Source organism: Giraffa tippelskirchi, chromosome 6 (assembly GCF_054371585.1).
Source record: "Giraffa tippelskirchi isolate mGirTip1 chromosome 6, T2T-mGirTip1v1.2.pri, whole genome shotgun sequence".
NCBI lineage: Eukaryota > Metazoa > Chordata > Mammalia > Artiodactyla > Giraffidae > Giraffa > Giraffa tippelskirchi.
In genome coordinates, this window is record NC_137280.1 from 145,998,436 (window position 1) to 146,019,175 (window position 20,740).

The window sequence follows — 20,740 nt, forward strand, 5'->3', positions numbered from 1 at the left end:
TCTCACTTCCTGGTATTCCTCTCTCTCCCTTACTCTTTCTCACTCTTATTGCAGAACTAGCTTCATTAATTCCCCATGTAAATGTCAGTTCCTCAAAGAAGCCTTGGAATAAAGTTTCAGAGACTGATGTACCATCGCCCTGTTTGATTAAAACCAAATGAAAGCCTCTGCCCCATGGCATATAAGAAAGCATTTGCATCACTGGAGACCCAAAATCCAGATCTCATGAATGTGCTATAGTGCAGCATAACCAATATTGAGTGAGAACAGAAATGTACTGAAAATGGAGATGGGCAGAATGGAATACAATCTGACAAGAGTGAGTTATTATGGCTGGAGGGTAATAAATAGAAAAGTTTGTTGAAGAGTGAAAAGTTAGAAAGGCAGCAACTACACATTGGGTCTTTGTGTATTTTACAGTGTTCTACAGCTGCACTGATCCAAGCATAAGATGACATTTGAAAGTTCAAAAAACCCAATAACAATAAACCCATGAAATCAAAATGACTATATAACTTAAAAATGATAGAAACATTAAATTCAAACAATGATCTCATGACTATTTCTAAAATCTCTTCTATTCCCTCTTCAGAAAAATTTTTGAAAGACAGAGGAAGAAATCAAAAAAGGAAAAAGAAGATATTTCAGGGTCTTAACCTAAGAGTTTCCAAACCATCACTGTTGGTTTTATTCTGAAATTTTTTGTACCTTTTTTTTTATTGAGGAATAACTGAAATATAACCTTATGTTTGCCAGAGGTAGACAATGGAATGATTTGATATTTGTATACATTACAAAATGATCAAAACAATAAGTCTAGTTAACATCTATCAACATGCATAGTTACAAAAGAATTTAGTTTTCATTTTTTTTAATAACAATGCATGGTGTTCTGAAAAATTTTACTATCACAATGTTCAGTGAAGGAATGATTTAAAAATTCTTTTTCATTTTTTTGTTTGGTGCTTGTTTCAGAGCAAAATTGTTTGAGTAAAAGAACAAGATGGCAGAGGAGTAGGTGGACATGGAGTACATCTCTCTTCATGGATACATCAGGAATACACCATCAGACACTGTCAGACACCATCAGAAGTGCATGCAGAACACCAGCGGAGAGAGGACAAGAGTACCTGACCAGGGGAAAAAAATATATAGAACCATGAAAAACTCAGTAGGATGAAGGAACAAGGGGGAAAAACAGGAGCGTTACTAGGACTGGACCTGCCCTCAGCAGGTGGGGGAACTGAGGCAGGGGGTCCAATTCTCACAGCGGGGCAACTGTCTGAGTCAGAGGAGAAACATTTAAAGCTGAGAGTGAAACAGCTGATCTGTGGCAGCCTAAATGGAATGAGAGTCAGACAGTCCTTGCCGAAGCCATATGTACCCCAGACAGGGATGCAGGTCCCTGAGAAGGCACAGTGGCTGGGAGCTGGAGATTAGAGATTGTGGAGCAATCTCACGGTGAAGGCTGTTGCTGACTGCAGAGAGACAGATCGAGGAGATGTGAGGGAGGAGACTGTGGTGGGAAATGCCTGTGGAGGAAAGCCAGGAAGCCAAAGAAGCAAGGCAATACTGCTGAGTCACGTGTAGGGAATGGAGCCATCACCATAGCTTCTCTCTCCTCACATGCCAGTGTCTGCAGCTGAACAATAGAGAGGCTGGCCTCTCAAGCGCCTGACACACAGAACTACAGAGTAGGACCCCACCCACGGTGCTCCTTTAAGTGCCTGACACTCCAATCTACAGAGCAGGACCCCAGCCAGGGGGGCCCCTCTATGTGCCTGACAGGCCAAACAACAGAGAAGGACCCCGGGCAAGGGAGCCCTCTAAGTGTCTGAATGGGGGAGCTATGGAGAAAGACAAGCCAAAGAGGCCTTCTGATGGCCAGCTACCAGAGCTCAAAGAAAGACTTTGATAGTGTCTTAATTCCTGCAGCTGAGGCAGTCCATGTCCCTGCACACTTGGTACCAACAGGGTCCCCACAACCCAAGCAGCAGTGCCACCTTCATGCTCAACCCTCACTGGGGCAGAGCTGCCAAAGGCAAAAAAAAAAAAAAGTCTTGGGTCTATGGATGCAGTCACTTCAGTTGTGTTCAACTCTTGGCAACCCTGTAGACTGTGGCCATCACTTCATGGCAAACAGATGGGGAAACAGTGGAAACAGTGGCTGACTTTATTTTGGGGGGCTCCAAAATCACTGCAGATGGTGACTGCAGCAACAAAATTAAAAGACGCTTACTCCTTGGAAGGAAAGTTATGACCAAACTAGACAGCATGTTAAAAAGCCGAGACATTACTTTGTCCACAAAGGTCCGTCTAGTCAAAGCTATGGTTTTTCCAGTGGTCATGTATGGATGTGAGAGTTGGACTATAAAGAAAGCTGAGTGCCAAAGAATTGATGCTTTTGAAATGTGGTGTTGGAGAAGACTCTTGAGAGTCCCTTGGACTGCAAGGAGATCCAACCATTCCATCCTAAAGGAGCTCAGTCCTGGGTGTTCATTGGAAGGACTGATGTTGAAGCTGAAACTCCAATACTTTGGCCACCTGATGCGAAGAGCTGACTCATTTGAAAAGACCCTGATGCTGGGAAAGATTGAGGGCAGGAGGAGAAGGGGATGACAGAGGATGAGATGGTTGGATGGCATCACCGACTCAATGGACATGGGTTTGGGTAGACTCCGGCGGTTGGTGATGGACAGGGAGTCCTGGCGTGCTGCGGTTCATGGGGTCGCAAAGACTTGGACACGAGTGAGCGACTGAACTGAAGTGAGCTGAACTGATACTGTGGCCTGCTGGGATTCTCTATCAGGGGGGTTCTCCAGGCAAGAATACTGGAGCATATTGGCCAATACTGTTGCCATAGCCTTCTAGAGCACTATATTTCCTGCTGCCCTAGCTTCCAATGCTCCTGAGTACCTAGTGCTGCCAGAAACCCTGCGACCCAAGCACATGTACCACCTCCACACCTGGCCCTCACAGGGGCAAACCCAATTCCTCCAGGGCAGCCTCAGGAGCAAACCCCAGTGGATGACCACATGCAGAGGTGGAAGTAAAACCACAATTGAAACCCAGGGACAGTGTGGCTAAGGAACACCCAAAACCTTCCCACCAGCTGTGCAAGCAACAGATTAAATCCACATGATCAACTAGGCAGACTCTGAGTCTATGGAATATATAAAAGGACACTGAGAGCTCCCACAAATAAAATGCACTAGTTCTGACACCCATGGACATTGGAGGCAAGAACATACAGGAGTAGGACCAGAGCAGAATCTGAGCTGCCCCCACCAGAGGTCCAGAGATCAGCAGGTCCATATGGAGGACTGTGAGAAGGATTGTGATTCCCAGTGAGAGAAGGGCTCAGACAGCAGTGACTCAAGAAAAACATCTATTATTCTTATGTTTTGACTGTGGAAAATGCTTAAAGATATGGGAATACCAGACCACCTGACCTGGCTCCTGAGAAATCTATGCAGGTCAGGAAGCAACAGTTAGAACTGGACATGGAACAACAGACTTGTTCCTAATCAAGAAAGGAGTATGTCAAGGCTGTATATTGTCACCTTGCTTATTTAACTTCTATGCAGAGTTCATCATGAAAAATGTTGGGCTGGATGAACCCCAAGCTGGAATCAAGATTGCTGGGAGAAATATCAATAACCTCAGATATGCAGATGACACCACCCTTATGGCAGAAAGCGAAGAAGAACTAAAGAGACTCTTGATGAAAGTGAAAAAGGAGAGTGAAAAAGTTGGCTTGAAACTCAACATTCATAAAACTAAGATCATGGCATCTGGTCCCATCACTTCATGGCAATTCAATGGGGAAATAGTGGAAATAGTGAGAAACTTTATTTTGGGGGGCTCCCAAATCACTGCAGATGGTGACTGCAGCCATGAAATTAAAAGACGCTTGCTCCTTGGAAGAAGAGTTATGATCAACACAGACAGCATATTGAAAACTAGAAACATTACTTTGCCAACAGTGGTCCATCTATTCAAAGCTATGGTTTTTTCCGTAATCATGTATGGATGTGAGAGTTGGACTATAAAGAAAGCTGAGTGCCAAAGAATTGATGCTTTTGAACTGTGGTGTTGGAGAAGACTCTTGAGAGTCCCTTGGACTGCAAGGAGATCCAACCAGTCCATTTTAAAGGAAATCAGTCCTGAATATTCACTGGAAGGACTGATATTGAAGCTGAAACTCCAATACTTTTGCCACCTGATGTGAAGAACTGACTCATTTGAAAAGTCGCTGATGCTGGGAAAGATTGAAGGCAGGAGGAGAAGCGGATGATAGAGGATTAGATGGTTGGATGGTATCACCGACTCAATGGACATGAGTCTGAGTAAGTTCCAGGTGTTGGTGATGGACAGGGATTCCTGGTGTGTTGTAGTCCATGGGGTCACAAAGAGTTAGAATGACTGAGTAACTGAACTGAACTAATGGAGAAACAGACATAGAGAATAGTCTTATGGACATGGGGAGAGGGAAGGAGAGCGTGAGATGTACAGACAGTGTAACATGGAAACTTACATTACCATACGTAAAATATAATGCCAACGGGAATTTGCTCAGGAAACTCGAATACAGGAGCTCTGTATCAACCTAGAGGTATGCGATGGGGAGGGAGATGGGAGGGAGGTTAAAAAGGGAGGGGATATATGTATACCTATGGCTTAATCATGTTGAGGTTTGACAGAAAACAACAAAATCCTGAAAAGCAATTATCCTTCAATTAAAAAATAAATAAATTTTTACAATTCTTTGAGTAAAATAAAGGAAATTTTGCTACCGAGAATGCTCTTTTCTGTCTTTGCTTAGTTAACTTCTACTCCACTTAAGGTGTCAACTCAAATATCATTCTCTCTAAGAGAGGCTTTCCCTGAGCAATTTATCAACATTTTGGTCTATCTGCAATGTTCTCTTACTGAATTTTCCTCACTTGGCATATATTTTTATTTGTTTTATGTCTGTCCCCCTCACAGGCTATGAGTTCATGATGGCAGTGTTCATGTCTGTCTTTTTCCCCATAGTATATTCAGAGTGTAGTCTCGTTTCACTAAAAGTCACTCTGTAAGTATTTGTGGGATGGATAAATGCAACTCAGCCTCAAAACTCAGCACAAGTATCTGCAACTCCAGGTAGCCATCCTTGATGCCATTGTCCCATAGATGTCCTTGTTTTTATTTCCAGCACAGTCAGCATATATACCAGTATCATAGCATATAACATTTTACTGAATCCATCATTATTATTGTCTCTCATCTTCTAGAGGTTGCCTAATAGTTTCTGGAATAACAAAGAATACTAGAATGAATGTTGTTGAAAGAATGAATATATAAATGAACAAAATATTATATATGCCATACATCCACCTGCCTCCCAGGTGCCATATTTGGTATTATAGCCAAGCTGAGGATCCGATGAACTGCTATACTGAACACCTCTAAAAGGCACTCTTCACTTGAAAAGGCTATTACACAGAGAGAAAAGATGCAATTATAATAGCCTCATCCTTTAAAAATAGTTTCAAAGGTAAGCTTTTAGTGTCCTCACTCCCTTATACCATAAGAAAATATTTTTAGCCACTTGATTCTAAAGTTTTTCAATGTGACAATGTAACAGTTTCATTAACTACACTTTTCATCATGTGAATGAAGACAAATAGCTGACACATTCCTTATGAGGCAACGTGATTGCAGCATGATTCGACTGCTTTTCACGTACATTAAGTGAGTGTGATTCATAACACCTGAGAAGTGGTGTGACCCTCTTGAAAAGAAATACTAATAAAATATCTTAATTAAGGCCTCTAGGTCCCTTTCAAATAAAAAAGATGAGGCAATCTATTCAAGATTACCAAACCCTCTTTATATTTCGGACTTACAGGAGATTCCTATGCCTTTAAATAAAAGAACTTTCATGACTAATAAAATGAACTTATATTAGCATCTACAATATTACACAAATATTGTGTGTGCACATGATTGGGTAATATGTCAACCTTATATATGGATACATGGCTTATCTAAACAATGGCATGTATATATATAATACATGATCTATAAATTCAGCAAATATGTACTGATCCCTATTATGTACCAGTCACTATTATAGGGCCTAGGAGTGCACTGATGAATGTATCATAGAAAGCTCTTATCCTTTTGGAGTTAACATTCTATTAACAGAAGACACAATAAATAATTTTTTTTAAATTCAATACTTTATAAAGGATTGAATAAGACAATATGGTAAATAATTAGGGAAGCCACTTTAGATATTCCATTTGTATACATATATGCATGAGTAATATATAAAATCTTACTGAATATCTCAGGAGAAATTTAGTACATTTTTTAAACAAACAAGAGTGTAATAACTTTATTTTTAAGGAGTCTGTAAGTAATTAAGGGTTTTTCCATGTTTAGAATTTAAGAAGTCAAATATTTTAATCAACTCTAGTATGGTTAAAAAAATCAGATGATTGCCAAGTTCAGACTTTTCTAAAACTGTTGAATACTGAAGATGAAACTGCTATTAATGTGCTTTTAGAAAGTCATCCCAAGTGTGGCTTTGATAAGAATTATATGAGGTGCTTTTGTAAAATATGGATTCTGGTTGCCCATCTTAAGATCTACATAATCATATTTTTGTGGATGAGAGCTGTGACTGTAAGTGCTTAAATGCTCCCAAGGTGATTATGATAACTGGCTAGATCTAAGATATGTTCATCTAAAATGTTCATGCAAATAAATGTATGCAAATTCAGAACACATTCAATAAACAGCTTTCCAGATTCAGAGAAATAAACACGCTCATTTGGTAAAAATGCAGCCTACAATTTCCAGCCTAGAGATTTGGACTCACTAGGCATAGCATGCTGTTTGTCCAGCTTTTATCAAACTCCCTAGAGAATTCTGGTGTACAAATAAGTTTCTGGAAATCATTGTTTTGAATAAAATGTATTAGACAGGAAGAATTGCCTACAGGTACAAGTATGGTAATTCTTTGAACCAACCTGGGGCAGCCTACCAGCAAAATTTCAAATAACTTCTTCCTATGATGAAATGCTATACAGACCATGTCAACAACTACTATGGCTTCATAAGAACATGCTGCTTTGGAAAAACACAGGAATAGACATGTATTATATCTGAAAGTAAAGGATATTTGGCTGGTTTTCATGAGCATCTTCTGGTTATTGCATTTAAGTGACAACAAGGTTTTTTATTTACAAATGAAAAAGGAGACTTAAGGATTTTTCTGACATGGTTCCTTATGATAATTATTGGGCATGAAGACCATAATCATAAATACAGCATTCATTCAGACATGAAAACAGTCTGCTTTGGGTTACTTTTCTCATGTTTACTTTACTATTACTTGGAAAAATAATTCTGCTCTCCATCCCTTTTCCATATTCATCTAGCTTTATTTTCTAATGAATTTTTACTCCTCTCAACTAATGACTCACACCTATTGGAACAAGACATTCCTATCCTGATCTTGGAATTAGAGAGAAGGAAAGAGTTTGAAGAAGCATCAGTGTTGGACCAGATGTAAGAAATAATGAAGGAGAAATGTGCAGATCGTCAAAGAGCATCTACAAAGCCATCAAAGATGGATTCCTCATAGCACTCAACTGGCGACTGTCTTAGTGGGAAGGTATATCATAGTGGCTTACTGTGAATGTAAGAGATTTGTCATGCCTTAGGTATCAGGATTTGGAAAAGGCAGGTGACTACAAGATGCTCAATGAAAAGGAAGAAAAGAAATAAGAGTCCGTCTATTCAAGGCTATGGTTTTTCCAGTGGTCATGTATGGATGTGAGAGTTGGACAGTGAAGAAAGCTGAGCGCCACAGAATTGATGCTTTTGAACTGTGTGTGGTGTTGGAGAAGACTCTTGAGAGTCCCTTCGACTGCAAGGAGATCCAATCAATCCATCCTAAAAGAGATCAATCCTGGGTGTTCACTGGAAGGACTGATGTTGAAACTGAAACTCCAGTACTTTGGCCACCTCATGCGAGGAGTTGACTCATTGGAAAAGACCCTAATGTTGGGTAGGATTGGGGGCAGGAGGAGAAGGGGACGACAGAGGATGAGATGGTTGGATGGCATCACCGACTCGATGGACATGGGTTTGGGTAGACTCTGGGAGTTGGCGATGGGCAGAGAGGCCTGGTGTGCTGCAATTCATGGGGTCGCAAAGAGTCGGACATGACTGAGCGACTGAACTGAACTGAACACCCTATAATCACTGAAAAGTAAACACATCATTAACCTACGGTAATTTAAACTGTATGGCACTAAGGATTGACCCACAACTTAATGAAAGGAATTAGAACTTTTAGAAAAAGAAGCAACAACATGTGAAAATAAAGGAGTCATTTCAGTTCAACTTAATATAGATTGCTGTAAGAATCAGAAATTGGGTGAGTAAAACAGCATAATTCAACATGTTGCTATTGCTAAAAATAGTATCAAGCATAATGAAATGTGTAACAGCCCTGGGAGATGAACTTGGAGAAGAATTTGGAAATTGTAGGTCCTTATCCCATTCTTTCTGGAGAAGGCAATGGCACCCCACTCCAGTACTCTTGCCTGGGAAACCCATGGACGGAGGAGCCTGGTAGGCTGCAGCCCATGGGGTCGCGGAGAGTCGGACACGACTGAGCGACTTCACTTTCACTTTTCATTGTCATGCACTGGAGGAGGAAATGGCAACCCACTCCAGTATTTTTGCCTGGAGAATCCCAGGGACAGGGGAGCCTGGTGGGCTGCCGTCTATGGGGTCGCACAGAGTCGGACACGACTGACGCGACTAAGCAGCAGCAGCATCCCATTCTTTCATCTTGGTTTGGGGACTATACATGTTGAACTCACCAAATAGTTCACACCTTCGATGGCAACTCCCTGCCATTACTGTTTATTCTTCAGGCTTACTTCTTTCTCCAAAGCTCTATTCCAGGAAGCTAAGTGTATATTTTGAGAAGCACACTGGTTTCCTTGATGTAGAACCAAAGAATAGAAAAAGAGGTAGGAATTAGTATACCCTTTCCCATTATACAGTCACTTTCAGAGAAAAACAAAAACAAAAATGCTTGCACTGACCTAAGGTTGACAATTATTAATAAAAATAATCTCAGATTATTAGTACATTATATATTTGGTTTAAAAAGTTTTTAAAAATTATCATGAACATGAAATAAATTACAAAAAGTCACTCCATAATATTACCTAATAACATAAAGCATGCTGCTTGATTTCTCTCAACCACACCATCTTTAGGTTTGCATTTACACTGAGCAACAAGTGAACTTGATGTTGCTTAGCTTAAAATAGTAGCAATTCTGTCACATATTCAAGAATGCTGAGAATCATTGCGTTTCTTGGACATAATTTTGCAAAATGGCAAGAGCATGATGTTTCTAAGGAAGATGCCTTTAAGTGGCTCTGAAGCAATCATCATTTCTAGTTTTCTACTGAAATGAAGCCAAAAATATAATTTTATTGTAGACTTTTGCCAAATGAATAGCAGAAAATAATCCTCTGCAAAAAAATGAAAGAAAAAATCCTATTTGCTTACGTTCCTACAGCATCATATCAATGTATAAAGCCTTACACATTTATACATAATGTTTTTATCTGAGCACTTACTCATTCCAGGCACCTATAAACATGTACAAACAGATTAAAGAACAATATTTATGCCAAGTTGCCTATTTTCTGGCAGATGCAAACATAACAGACTTTCTTCTTATATCCTACATTATTATTTGATTTTAAAAACACACACTTTATGATTTGTTGCAGGACACTGCTGTGAATAATCAGCAGTTGATTAAAAAAATTATTTAACCAGAACTTTTTAAAATGGTAATTATTAATGAATCTATAACTTATTTTTCCAAAATGGCTTAATGACAAAGGAGAATATATTTATAATTAAATAAATAGCTATTTTGAATAGCATCCATTGTGTGGCCTCATTTCTCCAGTTCTAACAAAGATGTTTTTCGTGATAGTGCTTTTCACAATGAACATTAAACACATCATTCTAACATAATTTCAAACTACTGTCCTGCTCTCTTTAATCCTTTCACTTTTTCAAAGATAAAAGCTGAATATACTAACCACATAGTTCTCTCTGACAGATCCAACAAGCAAAACAAACTTTCTGAAAACGTTCTTACACATGAAAAAGAATCAAGCCTTCTATTAAGTTTTCTAAAATATTTTTCAACTTCTACTTGGAAAACTTTGACAATTTTCATAAACTTACTCTCTATATGATTTTTTCTCACTCCTTCAAAGCTCCTAAAAGACTAAGAATGGAAAATGGAAATCTGCTGCATTAGCTTGTGTACATATCAGCTGTTGCTATCTATATTGGGGAACATTGTTTCATATGTTTTACCAGGTTTAGAATGCACTGAAAGTTAACTGAAAAAGTATTTCATAAGAAAGACAGCGGCATAAGGTCAAATAGGATTTTAAAGATATAAAGTTTCATACTTTTTAATATTGAAGTAGATGCCCCATTCAGGAAAAATTTTCTAGTGACTAAAGAACACAGGAAAAATTCTACCTATTTAAAGCTGACTATAATGTGGAAAAATCTACAGATCCACTTTATTGAGTAGGTTAAGAAGTATTTATGATTATAACCTTCAAGGTTCATAGTACATGAGCTTGATCTTTGAAGTGCCCTTCACAACATTCTTTACTAATAGATTAGGACCTGCTATATTCTTGCTTGTATTTTTCTCTTTGTCTATTTTCTCTTTTCCTCATCTTCACATCCTAAAATGCTCCATATTCTATGACATCATCTCAAAAACTTCCTCTCAGGTCACCTTCCCCAGCTGCCTAACTGGGTATTATATTTTCTTGCTGATACTTACAGCTTAATCTATACATGATTATGCACACATTTGTCCTATGTATTCATCAATATTTTGAGATTTTGAAGTCACTGATATATCTGAGATATCCTTAGCTTTTATAGTACAGTTATACACACAAAATAAACATATTGTCTTAATGAATCTGAATATGACTCCTTACCCTGTGGAAAGAGAATGAAGTTTTGACTAAATGTATTCTGATCTCCAATGACAGGCAAACCTATTATGTGTGTACCTGCAGGCTTAAATGAAGTTCCAACTTGGAAAAAAAAAATGTTCTCAGTTATCATGATTTGATCCAATGTTGAAGTGTTTCAAACTGTTGTCATATCTCTTTATACAGTTAAAATTGAGTGACCAAGAAGAAAAAAGGACAGAGGAAAAAAGTATCTGAAGTTCATGAAAATGTTTTCAGTGATCTTAAAAGTTAAAATGTACTAAAGTACATGTAGTACTATAAGAAATCTATGAGACTATAAGTAATGACTATACCAATAGTTACTTTTCTGAGAGAAAGTAACAATGAGAGTAATTACTTCTTCAGTACTTGCTCTGTAACAAATGTGCTAAGCACATTAGGTCTATAATTTCATTTGTATGTAGTGGTCCTAGATTACTACATAGCACTAATTTGTAACAATCCTATGGATCATGGTGCGCACACCCATTACAGAGACGAGACACTGAGAATGACAGAGAAACTGTATATTCACTGGATGTGCCTCTCCCAATTCCCAGTGTGCCTACAGGAAGCAAGGCCATGCGACTAGTTCTGGACCATGGACTTTGTATGGAGTTGATGGGTGCTACTCCAAATATTTAGGATTGATGTGAGTTTGCTTAGCTCTTTCTTCCCCTGGAAACTAGCTCTTTAGATGATGACGTCACAAGATTGAATCTTATGGGGTTGCTGAGTTTCATGTGGCATTCAGCTGCCCTGGAGTCACCGATCTTCAGCCGATTAAATGAGCAAGAAAAAATCTTTATTAGCAGTTCAGTTCAGTCGCTGAGTCATGTCTGACTCTTTGCGACCCCATGAACAGCAGCATGCCAGGCTTCCCTGTCCATCACCAACTCTCAGAGCATACTCAAACTCATGTCCACTGAGTCGGTGATGCCATCCAATAATCTCATCCTCTATCGTCCCTTTCTCTTCCTGCCTTCCATCTTTCCCAGCATCAGGGTCTTTTCCAATGAGTTGGTTCTTCTCATCAGGTGGCCAAAGTACTGGAGTTTCAGCTTCAGCATCGAATATCCAGGACTGATTTCCTTTAAAATTGGTTGGATCTCCTTGCAGTCCAAGGGATTCTCAAGAATCTTCTCCAACACCACAGTTCAAAAGCATCAATTCTTCAGTGCTCAGTTTTCTTTATAGTCCAAGACTCACATCTATACATGACTACTGGAAAAACCATAGTTTTGACTAGATGTACCTTTGTTGGCAAAGTAATGTCTCTGCTTTTTAATATACTGTCCATACTAGTTACAGCTTTCTTCCAAGGAGCAAGCGTCTTTTAATTTCATGGCTGTAGTCACCATCTGCAGTAATTTTGGAGCCCCCCAAAATAAAGTCTCTCACTTTTTCCATTGTTTCCCCATCTATTTTCCATGAAGTGATGGGACCAGATGCCATGATCTTAGTTTTCCAAATGTTGAGTTTTAAGCCAACTTTTTCACTCTTGTCTTTCACTTTCATCAAGAGGCTCATTAGTTCTTCCTCGTTTTCTGCCATAAGGGTGGTGTCATCTGCATATCTCAGGTTATTGATATTTCTCCTGGCAATTTTTGTTCCAGCTTATGCTTCCTTCAGCCTGGCATTTTGTATGATGTACTCTGCATATAAGTTAAATAAGCAGGGTGACAATATAGAGCCTTGATATACTCCTTTCCCGATTTGGAACCAGTCTGTTGTTCCATGTTCAATTCTAACTGGTGCTTCTTGACCAGCATACAGATTTCTCAGAAGGCAGGTCAGGTGGTCTGGTATCCCCATCTCTTGAAGAATTTTCCACAGTTTATTGTGATCCACACAGTCAAAGGCTTTGGCATAGTCGATAAAGGAGAAATAGATGTTTTTCTGGAACTCTCTTGCTTTTTCGATGATATGTGTTGCTTTTCTAACTTCCAAGTTTGCCTGTGTGTGTGTGTGTATCAGAAACTAAAATGAATGCTGCTGCTTCTTTTCACAAGAAAGCTCAGTTTATCTTTAAAAAGACAGCTTTGCAACTAAAATGACCTAGAAGGACATGTGCTTCTTAGCATGCTAATTGCTTTTGCCTGAGGTGGAATAAATACTTTGTAGCTGGCTTTGCATTTCCTAAACTACATATGTAGACACTCTACATCCAGGAGGGAAATTCACTTAATGTGCTTTGTAACTTTTAGAACTGATTACACAGCGGACCTGCAGGTACCACTATGCTTTCAGAATGTAGTTTTGCAAATGCAGTAATTATTTTTAAAGATATGTGACTGCTCTGTTGAAAAATACTGGGAGAAGGGAGGAGAATTCAAGGTGTATTGGGGCCGTAGCAAACTGGAAAAGTGATTCCATTTTTTTAAACTTTTAATTAACAGTATTTAGTTTCTTCAAATATTCAGATGAAAATCATAGATGCCAAATCCTCATTAAAACAATGAGTTTACAGGGATTGGAATATAAAGTTATGCACAATGATAAAACCATTAAAAACCCCATAGCTTCTATTTTCTTTGTTTATAAAAAAGTGAGCACCTGCTTTAGTAGATTTTAAAATTCCCCCATAAGACATTATAATCAAGAGCACTGCAGGAGCTATCATCTTCAAGTAATTGATTTACCAATTTTGTCCATCAGAATCCACTCCCACTGCTATTGGTAACCGAATGAGTTTTATTTGAGAACCTTCTCCCCCGCTCTCAGTTAACGTAACTTACTTTATCTGACTACCTCTTGTTCAAGGAGATGGTATGTGGCAAGGCTTATAAATGAGAGCATAATGATCCCCTGCTATAAATGGTTAGTTCAGTCATAGACAAAATCCAACTCATGCTAACGAAGTTCAAGACATTTGTTGCCATGAAGAAAAGAAACTCTATTGGAGAATGATTTGTCTCGCTGAGAAGCCAACATAAAAGGAAGACAAAAGACAGAGAAATGGCTCTTGGTCTCACATGAGACCCCAGATCCAGATACTAATGGACTACCTGGAGTTTTTTAGTGACTAGAGGCAATAAATCCTATTTTGACTAATTCAGCTTGATTTCAATTTTAGTCACTTTTATTTGTGTTTTGATTTGTGCAATTAAGAAAATCTGCAAGTAAAAGTACACTTGATCACCACGCTTTTTTGAATAGAATCTGAAATTCACTGCTGCTGCTGCTGCTAAGTCGCTTCAGTCGTGTCCGACTCTGTGCGACCCCATAGACGGCAGCCCACCAGGCTCCGCCGTCCCTGGGATTATCCAGGCAAGAATACTGGAGTGGGTTGCCATTTCCTTCTCCAGTGCATGAAAGGGAAAAGTGAAAGTGAAGTCGCTCAGTCGTGTCTGACTCTTAGCGACCCCATGGACTGTAGCCTACCAGGCTTCTCGGTCCATGGGATTTTCCAGGCAAGAGTACTGGAGTGGGGTGCCATTGCTTTCTCCGGAAATTCACTACTACATGTCAATCAACTTCTGAAAAAGCCCCACTGTTATTGACAAGACTGATTTCCTCTTGCTGTTTGTTGTTCAGTCACTCAGTCATGTCTGACTCTTTGTGACACAATGGACTGAAGCATGCCAGGCTTCCCTGACCTTCACCATCTCTGAGAGCTTGTTCAAACTCATGTACATTGAGAATGTGATGCTATCCAACCATCTTGTCCTCTGTCGTCCCCTTCTCCTCCTGCCTTCAATCTTCCTCAACATCAAGGTCTTTTCTAATGAGTCAGCTCTTCGCATCAGGTGGCCAAAGTATTGCTGTTTCAGCTTCAGCATCAGTCCTTCCAATGAATATTCAGGATTGATTTCTTTAGGATTGACTGGTTGGATCTCCCGGCAGTCCAAGGGATTCTCAAGAGTCTTCTCCAACACCACAGTTCAAAAGCATCAATTCTTTGGTGCTCAGGTTTCTTTATAGTTCAACTCTCACATTCATACATGACCACTGGAAAAACCATAGCTTTTATTAGATGGACCTTTGTTGGCAAAGTAATGTCTCTGCTTTTTAATATGCTGTCTAGGTTGGTCATAGCTTTTCATTCTAGAGACAAGCATCTTTTAATTTCATGACTGCAGTTACTTTGAAGCCAAGAAAATAAAGTCTGTCACTGTTTCCATTGTTTCTCCATCTATTTGCCATGAAGTGATGGGACCAGATGCCATGATCTTCATTTTTTGAATGTTGAGTGTTAAGCCAGCTTTTTCACTCTCCTCATGACTTGCTATAAATGGTCCATCTCCTGTTTTTCTTTCCTTCATTCACTGAGGAAATATTTGAAGTCCACTACATGCTAGGTTCTTATACTATCGCAGGTAATAAAAGTCTGTGAACCACACCTTAAAATCCGGACCCTCACATAGTTTTATACCTAGTGAGGGAGGCAGAACATCCTTCATGATAGATAAGACTAGACAGGAAATGTTGTTGTGGGAGCATGGGAGCACAGAGGAGAGTGCTCAGCAAAGGGACTGACAATTATACACCACCAAGAAAGATAACTAATGAGGATCTACTATGTAGCACAGGGAACACGACTCAATGCTCTGTGGTGGCCTAACTGCAAAGGAAATCCAGAAAAGAGGGGATGTATGTATAGATAGAGTTGATCCATTTTGCTGTACAGTAGAAACTAACACAACATTGGAAAGTATATTCTAATAAAACTAAAAAAAAAAAAAAAACGGTTCTAGAAGGAGGTACCACATAAGACCAAAGGATGTGTACAAGTTGTCAGTAACTGTAGACATGAGACAGTTTTGAAAGAGAAAACATGAAAGAAGCGGCAGGTCTGAGGGGGTTTCAGAAGCAGGGAAGGAATAATGATAGAGAAAGATATCCAAGAGTAAATACTGGATATTTAACTCTAGAGTTCCAGAGATGAAGAGTGTGACTCAGCCAGTCTTTGGGATTTGAGGCCATGGGAGTAAAGGAGTTTTCCTAGAGAGTGTAGAGACTGGAGAAATGTAGAGTGTGGAGTCTCAAGACTGCAGACAAACACGATCAAAGGGCACTCAAAAGGAAGGAAAGAATTATCCACAGAAGGAGATCGAAGAACAAGGAGTCTAGCATCACAGGGGTCTAGAGAACATGTTTCAAGGAAAAAGTAGTTGTTCTTGACAGTGACAAACAGTGTAGAGAAGTTAAATAAGTTAAGGCCTGAATAGTGGTCATTACATTTAATATCTAGAGAATGGTTCATATCTTGGATGAGATCAGTTTCAATGGAGTGGTGAGTACAGAAGACAAATTATCATGTGTTGAATGTTTGGTGAATAAGAGAAGAAGCAAAGACATTCTTTCAAGTAGTTTGACCCTAAAAGGGAAGAATGAGATTTTGGTGGCTTGATTGTGGGGTCGGGGGGGTGGGTATTAGATTGGGAAAATTAAATAAGAGTACATATTTGTTCAAGTTGACAGTTATTTGAGGATTTTTAAATTTTTCTTTAAAGAAGAAGTTGGCAGAACGAGAGGTTTAAGATCTAGGAGAGAAAAAAAAAATTGTTAGGGGATAATTAGGCACAAAAAACACCAGATGGAGATGCACGGAAACTAGCTTACCTTCTCCTTTGTATTGAAAAATACAAAGCATGGCATTTCCATGAGCAGCACTGAATCTTCAAATCTAAATATTCTAGCTCAACTCAGGTAATCATCCCTTCGTTGTATGCTTTGTCTTCAAAATTCCTGAAGGATTCAGGCATCAGACGTTGGTACATTATGCACTGAGTGGTTTTATTTGTTCTCTGAAAAGAAGAGAAAACAAAGAGAACCTAGGTAGGCAGAAATGCTACTTTCTCACCATACTTTAAGAATTTATACAGACACACCTCTTTTTTTTTTTAATAGAAAAATAAATGAGGCAAGCGTTTCAAACTGCATAGTTCTTTTCAACTTAACCACACAAAAACCTTATTTCTTTGTTTTTATCTACTCTACCTTTCTACCCTACCTATCATCTATATTTCTAACTATCATCCATCTACCTTTACCCACTTACTTTCTGTTTCAGATGAGAAAATTTAACTCTATAATTGCCCCATATTTTATGGAGCAATTGTGTTTCCTCAGTAAGTCTCTATTCAATATATTAAATATAAAAATGTGGAAATATTTCTTCAGTTAAAGAAAAGGACAATCAGTAATGAAACCTTCAACAGATCCTTAAAACTATATCTGAGGAAGCTACCCTATTAAAAATATAAACAGGCAGATGTCCTCTGTAAATACAAGTATTTGACTGATTTTAGAAATATCCTTCACTCTCTTGGCAAAAACATTCGGATTCTGAATTAAAGCATTCAAGTACAGATGGATTAAATTCAGCAGATAATTAGCTCTTTATACAACTATCTCATATTTCAATCGACAAAAAATCATACAGGATGCAATGTACATTTAATTTATGAGTATCTCATTAATTCCACTGCTGTTTTAACCAGTGCTCAAAAAGAATATTGAACACTTTGCTACTATATGGCTTAAAGCCATAAGTATCTTCCACATTCAATCTAAAAGACATTTCATGACAGATGGAAATAAAAAAATGACATGGAATTACAACAATCTGAAAATGACCTTATATTTCAGTAAATTTATAAGCTTTTCCCATTTACAGTACTTTTTAAAAGTATCACATACATTTTAAATTTCTTCATATATCTTTCTTTGGGCAGATGCAAGAAAGCCAAATAATCACTAACAATCCATCAACCATATAATGGAATTTATGCTTTAACAAATTGACTAAATAACAGCTCACATTTAGGAAAATGGACCTTTTAAATGGCCTAACTGTAGTCCTCATCTATATTTTAGAGCTCTTTCTTCTGAAGGCTTTAAACACTGTATAATTGGGTTGATAAGTAATGCATTATATCATGTGTTTGCTCTAGGGCAAACAAAACAAACTTACTGACTAGTCTAGAAAAACAACTGCCAAGAAGAGTGAGAGAGAAAGAGGCTGGGACACTTCCTAGAAACAAAATGAATTTGGCATATTCCAGCCTCAGGCAGCCAAGGAAGCCACAAGAAAATCAGAGAAGCTTAGGACAGGTGGAACTCAGTTGTATAATAACTACAATTTAGCCTACTTGGAGGGGAATGTAAATTAAATGTCACAGGCTTTACAGGCAAAATTAAAAAGCATTGCAAAACCAGCCAACATTCTCTTCAGGCTAATTCATGTTACTAGAGTCTCAGTTCAGTTCAGTTCAGTTGCTCAGTCGTGTGTGACTTTTTGCAACCCCACGAATCGCAGCACACCAGGCCTCCTTGTCCATCACCAACTTCCGGAGTTTACCCAAACCCATGTCCATCGAGTCGGTGATGCCATCCAACCATCTCATCCTCTGTTGTCCCCTTCTCCTGCCCCCAATCCTTCCCAGCATTAGGGTCTTTTCCAATGAGTCAACTCTTCGCATGATGTAGCCAAAGTATTGGAGTTTCAGCTTCAACATCAGTCCTTCCAATGAACACCCAGGACTACTCTCCTTTAGGATGGACTGGTTGGATCTCCTTGCAGTCCAAGGGACTCTCAAGAGTCTTCTCCAACACCACAGTTCAAAAGCATCAATTCTGTGGCGCTCAGCTTTCTTCACCGTCCAACTCTCACATCCATACATGACCACCATAGCCTTGACTAGACGGACCTTTGTTGGCAAAGTAATGTCTCTGCTTTTAAATATGCTTTCTAGGTTGGTCAGTCTAGGAGGCACTATATACATGAGACCACCCACCCACAAAAATGGAGAAATGAGACTCAGTGCAGCAGGTAATGTGTTCCTTCAAAGGAAATTAGAACATATGATAGTAGCCAACTCTATTAACATGAAAGTTATAGTTTCTTTTGATTATAAGTTAGTATAACCCTTGACTTTTATAGTCAGAGAAATATAACGACTTAAGTCTTATTTTATCCCTCATGGCCCATTAAGACAAAAAACAAAGCAAAAATCCCATATTGCAAAATAAGTCATATAAATTATTGCAATCATATTCTACTTTGCTTGGCCATATTATGAAAAATTTTGGTCTGGTGTTACTCTTAGCAGTTGCCTCTTTTTAAATGACCCACCAAGCTTACCACATGTGAGACAGTTGTTCAAAAACAGTCCTCTGCCCTTGATTATCAACAGTACAATTCAGTAGCCCATATAGTAATTTTTCAGGAAATTAAAGTCAACATCAACTAAGTTAAAAAATCATCAGCATCAGGTCAGCCAGATTCACAGATCAGCTAAACAAAAAGATTATTTTTCGACAAATAGGTCACCTTTCAGAATTAAAAAGCTTTGTGTGATCTTGCAAAAGTAATCCAACTAGACTCTTTTAATAACTTTTTCTTTGTTTTGAGGCAAAAGAATTAAGAAACAGTAATGTTTTTCTTCATCATGGTTTTTATTTATGTACTGTAACTACATTTGGAAAGGGTTGTTGGGAAACTATGAACAGAAAGCAACTCTGCTGGGGTAAGTTAACTGACACTTCCCTGGTGGTCTAGCAGTTAAGAATCTACCATACAATGCAGGGGACATGGGTTTGATCCCTGGTTGGTTAACTAAGATCCCACATGCTGCGGAGCAAGTAAGTCTACATACTGCAACTACAGAGCCTACATTCAGAACCTGGGCAACACAACTAGACAGTCCGTGGACTACAACGAAAGATCCTGTGCAAAGACCCCAAATACCACAGCTAAGACCCATGCAACCAAGTAAATCAATAACATTTTTAAAAAAGAAAAAAATATGAAGCACCAGACTTCCAAAAGGGTAGACACAAGAGAAGCCTGAGGAATCTAGGGGGCAGAAACAATTGGATAATCACCTTAGTCCATCCTTCCATGAATGACTCAAGATTCAATTTTCTCAGGAGAAAAACCTGTACTTAGGTTTCATGTCCATCTCTTGGCTGGTTGAGCATGGGATACTTTGTTTTGGTTGGGCATGGGTGTATCTATGGCTGATTCTTGTTGATGTTTGAAAGAAAACAACAAAATTCTGTAAAGCAGTTATCCTTCAGTTAAAAAATAAATAAATTTTTATAAAAGTACCCCAGAGATTATACATAATGAAGATAGGCAAAGAAGAGAATTTATAGTCAAATATCTGGCCTGTAACTTACATATATTCTTGGATAAATTAATTCTCTGTAAAAGCCATCCACATTTTCTTTTCCTTGAAAATTTGAAGAGAGAATAATCAGCTTTCACACTAGTAAGCCTATATTGTACTTGCTTACAATATACCAGGTAACACATAACATAAATGGGAAACTGGAAATTAAATCTGGAAATTAGGTTATGTGAAACTCAAGGCATTACTAATAAAAATAGGAAAGGCAACTAAGTTTACAGTACAATAAGATCTATGCTAGATGCACATGGATAATGGAATTTTTGATGAAGCAATTTTTGATTATTCTACAAGGAAGAGAAAACAGATATTTAGACAGAGAAATGTTACAGGGCCCACCATACATGCCATTATGACACTTCATTGTTAGAAAGCAATGATAAGTGCTTGCAATTTGACTCTAAACTGAAATTTAAGGTTGCCTACCTTCTTTTGTCATAATATATCTGGTACACTAAGGGAATAGTAAAGCACTCCAGTATCCTTGCCTCAAGAAACCCATGAACAGTA

At 38.6% G+C, this 20,740-nt stretch overlaps 1 protein-coding gene across 2 annotated transcripts in view; it reads right to left on the reverse strand.

Moving 5' to 3' along the window:
* Positions 1-20,740, reverse strand: part of LOC145511417 (uncharacterized) — a 733,827-nt gene that overhangs the window by 397,353 nt on the left and 315,734 nt on the right. Inside the window, exons 6-8 of one of the 2 annotated variants that reach the window (XM_081504623.1) lie at positions 16,656-16,840; positions 8,889-9,010; positions 855-1,130 (exon numbers count right to left, since the gene is read on the reverse strand). In XM_081504623.1, the coding sequence (XP_081360749.1) occupies positions 16,739-16,840 (102 nt within the window). In that variant the 3' untranslated portion in view covers positions 855-1,130; positions 8,889-9,010; positions 16,656-16,738. Of the gene's footprint in view, positions 1-854; positions 1,131-8,888; positions 9,011-16,655; positions 16,841-20,740 lie in introns of those variants that run through there. The other variant, XM_081504622.1, reaches the window with a different exon arrangement.